Raw genomic sequence first — 5,888 nt, forward strand, 5'->3', positions numbered from 1 at the left:
ATGAGAGACATGCAATTTCAGGGCCATTTCACGAGTGTGTTACCTTGGGTTAGACTCAACAAGCGTTTTCGGAGCATCAATATCAGTTACATGTTAGCCCCTGCAATCACAGTTTTTAAGGCTAAAGTCACCTGAACGAAATTTGCTGAACCATCGTTGACACTTACGAACATTTAAAACATTTCCGTAAACTTCTTTGATGTTCTTTGTGGCTGCATAGGCATTATTTCCCACCTTGTATTCAAAGAGCATTACATATCGAATGTGTGTCTCGTCATGTACCATCACTATAAGGGATTAGAGTATATTAAACTTTACACATTATATAGGCTACACTAACGTGATGTTTAGGCAGTTTGTTTAACTATTATACGTGATGTACGTTTTTTTTGGGGGGGGGGGTTAATGAAAATGGACCAAAACGTGACATTAATTTCTTGATGACCTAATACATACATACATACATGTTCATAGAATTGACCAATTAGAATTTTTGTGAATTTTGGACACTGATTCACATATCCGTTTTGCAATATGATATAATTCGAAATTTGAAAATGTTTCTCTTCTATTTTTAAACGTTTTATTTTTTAAGCTTTCTATTATTAAAAGATCTTATAAGACTACTTTTATACATTTCAGAAAATAGAGAGTTTTTCCACATAAACTGGAAATTCATTAGGCTTTAATAATAGCAGTTGTAATTCATAGATCTTATTAATTTTATTTCCTCATGTCACATATGTTGGAAAGTAAAAAAGATAAATTATTCTAAAGATAGTGGAGATAGGATTCTTTTTCTGTGTAACATAATTTGTCATTTATTTGTTTTCAATCTTATGTATATAGCTCCAACATACCTATAGTTTTATATCAATTATAATTGAGTGTACTGTCATATTTATTATGTCTCTTGATTGGATCAGTGAGATAATATAGCAATTCGTTTACTTGTGAAACTGTTTCAGTTGCAACAAAGCTTGTTATTTTTATTCATGTCAATAGTGGACAAGAGAGTTAGGAACCCAAATCCAACCCCCAGTTAATGTTCCACTCCATTCAGCAGAACATTTCTATTTGATTACTAAACCAATAGAAGGAGTTGACACCATGCATCCAGGTATTACAATTTGTTATATTTAATGTTTAGATGTAAACAGTCTTGGCTAGCTAAACACATTTTCAATGAATGGAGAGAGTCGACCTTATTTACTGAAAAGGCAAGCAAAATTGTATTATACTAAGAGATTATATTGAAATGATTTATTACAGCTTATTCACCTTTCATATGTTATATATTTTGATGTTTAGTTTAAAATGGACATACTGGCTGAGTTAGGTCATTTATAGCCAGTCATTAAAGTATTTCATGGAACTTAGTTATCTCACAATCACTTATGACATCCAAATAACTACTGTATCATAACTCTTGATTGATGACTTTGGTTAATTATTTGAAATGATTAGTTCTAGTAATGGAACTGGGACCTTAATTATAGTATAGAATTTTATTCATGATATTAGGAAAACATTGAGATTTGCAAAATTTCTAAGACAAATTAAAACCAAAAAAACCCTATAACCTAAGCACTTTTGAAAGGTGGATCTTTGTGCATCAGGGGTAAATTGGGAAGTATAGACTTTTATTTAGATGTCTAGCTATTATCAGGCTTATGATTGTTTTTGTGTTACTTGTACAAAGTCATTATTTGTACGGTGTTATGGTACATAAGATTATATATATATATATATATATATATATATCACCTATCATTCACTTACAGCTAATACCTTAACATAAATGTTTTGTGGTGATAAAACTTTTAAAAAAATTATTTTATATCTGAATTTTTAGTTCCTTTGTTTTACCAATTTTGTCCTGATTTGTAAGTTATGAAGCTAAAGTGGCATTCTACAGAGATAAGTACAGTGTGAAATTATGGAGACATCTCTGTAGTGTTGAAAGGTTTTTGGAGTTTATACAAACTATAAGAGTTGTTTTGCAAATAGGAAAGGAGTTACTTTTAACCAGGATACCAGTTCTTTTGAGTTTGCACATTTTCAACATGGTTTGCATACCAGAGCATTTTTTCATGTTCTTTTTCGTTCTAATTATTATTTCCCTTGTGTTAATCACTGAATTCCATTGGATACCACCAGTAGGCAATCATAGCGCAGGAAATGATGATGCTGTGAAGTGAGTAAGTTCTTTGATAATGCAAAGGAATTTATAAAAAAAAGATATTGTAAAACTTGGAAAATAAAACATGAAAAATTTACACTATGTGGTCATGATATTCTTCAAAGCTTGAATTTAATTCTGATAATATAAAGGGTAATTAGTAATTAAGTTGTTGCACTTTAACACTGATTCACAGGCTCTAGAAATTGCTATTGATTCTCTTGAGAATTGCCTTTCTACCCCTTCAGTTATGGCATCCAAACCATAAAGTTATGACTGCTGATGCCAACAATTTTTTCAGGTACACTTACAACCTTGTTGGATACTTTAGATGTATTTACCACCTGTTTTACACCCTTTCTTTGATCCATAGTTCTTTGGTACAATGAAGGCTTTGAGAGTTGCTGACGTTTAGATGACTCTTTCTTTTTGGAGGTTCTATATCTTCATCTGGCACTGCAGTGTTATGCTTTTGGCAATATTCTGTAACTCCTTTCTACATTAAGTAATTAATCATGAACAAACTGCACTCTGTGCATATGTTGATAAAGACCACTTGCTGCTTCCACAGAACACTTTTCTTCTTGTTCAGCAAGTTACTTGAAATGCAGCATGATGGTGCTGTATTGCATTTTTACACAAACACACTTTTGCACTTTATGCCAAACATGTTTTTCTGTGCTTCGCAATCTCTTGATTATTTAGATCCAAAACTTTTTGCACAGAAAGAAGCATTTAGTGATTCATTGGCTCAGCAAAAACAGAATACAATTTCTCAATTATGTTGAAAAACCCATCAGCAGTATGTGTTACTTTACAGCGTTTTCCAATCACAAGTTTGAATGTGTTCTATGCAATGTACGTAAATTGCTGATGGATGTCTTTTTTTTTGTCTGCTTGTGAACTCCATCATAAAACTGTGCAACTATCTGCAGATTTTGCAATCCATGTATTTCCAAACCTTTCTTTGTAGCACTAGAAATGTTGTTCGTATTTCATGAAGATGAACAGTTGATGAAACACAAAACCTTTCTTTGATTTCTAGATTTTCTGTGATTTAATGTAAATGAAAGGTGCTATGTTCTATAAAGTCTGACCTTATCTGCAATTATGATGAAGAAACCAGTCTTATTCACTGCCACTACAATTTCTTTGCAAATCAAATCAGCCCAAATCTACATCACTTTTTTGTGAAATTCAGGGTTTGTGTAGTTAAAATAACCTTTCTGCATTTTTTTGAAAGATTCATCATACTTTGAAAAGAAATCACAAAATTGAAGGACATTCCCTTTCTATCTAAATTATTTTCCTCCACTGTTCCTTCGAAAAGGTAAACCAAGTTTGTAAAATAACTTGATTATACCACAGACCTTTGTAAGATAATCCTTGTTTCTCTCAACAGTAGGCCCTCCAGTGGCACAGCGGGATGTCTGAAGACTTACAATGCTATAAACCAGGTTTCGTTGCCTATGGTGGGCAGAGCACAGATAGCCCATTGTGTAGCTTTGTGCTTAATTTCAAACAAACAAACAAAACTCAGCAATAGTTTTGTGACTTGCTGAAAGCTTTCTAACTACTGAACCAGTATCTTCATGATGCCGATAGCATTGTTACTTTCTATACGTCCTTAGACAATTTTTCAGACAGCTTTTTCCAATCTCTCACACTGTTTTTAATAAAGAATCATCCAAGTAACTTGTCTGTGTATGGAAATGATGCCATTGAAAGCAGAAAACTTTATCTTATTGAACTGAATATTCAATTCAAGGATTTTAATCTAACAGAAACGGTATGACTGTGTTTCCCAAACTTTTTTTTTTTAAAGCAAACAAATATATCCGAGTTGGTGTGTTGCATTTTCTTCCAAGAACAGTAGGCTGGTGATGTAATCTATTTCAGTCATATCAGTGGTCATGTGAGAGGGTGTTTTCACTGCATTCAAAGATAGATCATCCTCTTGCTGTGCTGACTCTAAAATGCTATCAAAATTTGATGCTTTTGATAAAGGGGCTTGGCCTGGAGGTGTTGTAAAACCCTATTGTTGGCAGTCCAGTGCTGCTGCTGGTTATTTAATTGTCTCTTTCATAAGAAAAAAACTTGAAAATGTTCATGTTGTCCTAGCTTCAAATTTTCATAATAACACAGAAATTTTCTTTGCAGTATTACAATGTGGAAAAAATGCTGAAATTAACTGCTTTAAACTATTGAATGATTGGTACTGTTATTGTAATTTTATCTCAGTCTCACTAAGTTATTACATCTTGCTGGTGCCAACTACAAATATTGTGGTATCTGTGGGGAAATGGAAGCTGTAGCCAAATGTGTAGAAAATGTTTATGGAAGATTTATACAAGTTTGCCTAGATTCTTTGTGTGTAAACTACTAAAAATGTTTGAGAGGGCAATAACCCACCCCAACCCTTTCCCATCTCAGCCCAGGAAAATGTTGGAGCTACAGGATATTAGATTAGCAGGTCTGTTTAGGCGGGGCATCTTCTATTTCATCAAGGCTGGTTAGCTGGACATTAAAACCTGACAAACTAATAGGGAGCCAGAAACAGTTAAAAGGTTGCTGTTTCTCCTAATTATTCACACTTTATTATAATTAGATTTTTGCTCAAACTGATTTTTTTTATACAGATTGTGATCATTGTTATTAAAGAATTTAGGGTTTTGTATTTTTTCAAAAGACTGAAGTTCTAGTAAAAAATTCCAATATATTTTCAGATTATAAATGAATTTAAAGTTTTTTTATGTGTGTTTATTAGAACTTGGTCTGAAATGACATACTGATCTGCTGCTCTGTTGATTAATAAAATCCCTGTAAAATAAAATTTTAAATACTTATCATGTTGTGATATGTATCTCATTGTTTTATTGTGTTATAGTTATGAGAGATCAAAATATTGGCTCATATGTGCGAGAATGGGGAGGTGGATTCTTGGCTGGAATATTTGAAAAAGAAGCCCAACCTGTTTTCCATAATGGACCACCTAAGGATTCTGAATTCCATATGTTTCCTGATAATTGGGGCCGTTATTGTTAGTCTGTTGTTCAGTATAAGTTTAAATCAATAAATTTTTTATACATAATATACAAAACTTAAAATTAGTAGCCATCATATTATGGTTTATTTTTTAGTTTTACCTAAGTACCATGTTTTGTGTTTTTTATAGACAATTTGCAAGTGTTAGTTATTGCTCTCAAGCACTGTGTTCATTTTTACTTTGTGCTAAGTGTTTAAAGAATTATCTCCTGTGAAAAAAAGGATTTGTTTACATATGAATAAGCAGTTAAAGATGTGGCTCATTATTTTCTCAAAGCAATTTTACAAAACAACAAAAAATGATTAGAAGTTAGTCATATGGAAGAAGTAAGCTCCTGTTTCACAAACCTGAAGTACAATTTGAGTTTCAAGAATTATTATCATAAAAGTAGAGAAAATGAAGATAGTGTGTTAAAAGAATTTAAATCAATTTCTTCTAGTTATTATTTTTATTGTTGTTAAGATAAGTTTAATGATCAAAATACCTAATCATATTTAAGAGTAAATTATATTTTTTCCAGTTTATCAGTTTTGCTGCTTTTATTGTTATTAAGTGTAATAATATTTTTAGTTGAATAGAGTTATTTAAACATTTGTTTTACAACAAGTAAAAGCTTAGAATGGGCTATTCTTTCATTGGGTGTGTATCTGTGAGCCAGAC

At 31.9% G+C, this 5,888-nt stretch overlaps 1 protein-coding gene across 1 annotated transcript in view; it reads left to right on the top strand.

Annotated features, from left to right (window-relative positions):
- LOC106462263 (pyruvate dehydrogenase phosphatase regulatory subunit, mitochondrial-like) overlaps positions 1-5,888 on the top strand; it is a gene marked incomplete at its 3' end in the record, with an annotated part of 55,096 nt that overhangs the window by 37,735 nt on the left and 11,473 nt on the right. The window contains exons 7-8 of the mRNA XM_013922163.2: positions 1,006-1,120; positions 5,070-5,222. Coding sequence (XP_013777617.2) covers positions 1,006-1,120; positions 5,070-5,222 — 268 coding nt within the window. The remainder of the gene's footprint in view (positions 1-1,005; positions 1,121-5,069; positions 5,223-5,888) is intronic.

This window comes from Limulus polyphemus, unplaced genomic scaffold (assembly GCF_000517525.1).
Source record: "Limulus polyphemus unplaced genomic scaffold, Limulus_polyphemus-2.1.2 Scaffold1128, whole genome shotgun sequence".
In the NCBI taxonomy this organism is placed as follows: domain Eukaryota; kingdom Metazoa; phylum Arthropoda; class Merostomata; order Xiphosura; family Limulidae; genus Limulus; species Limulus polyphemus.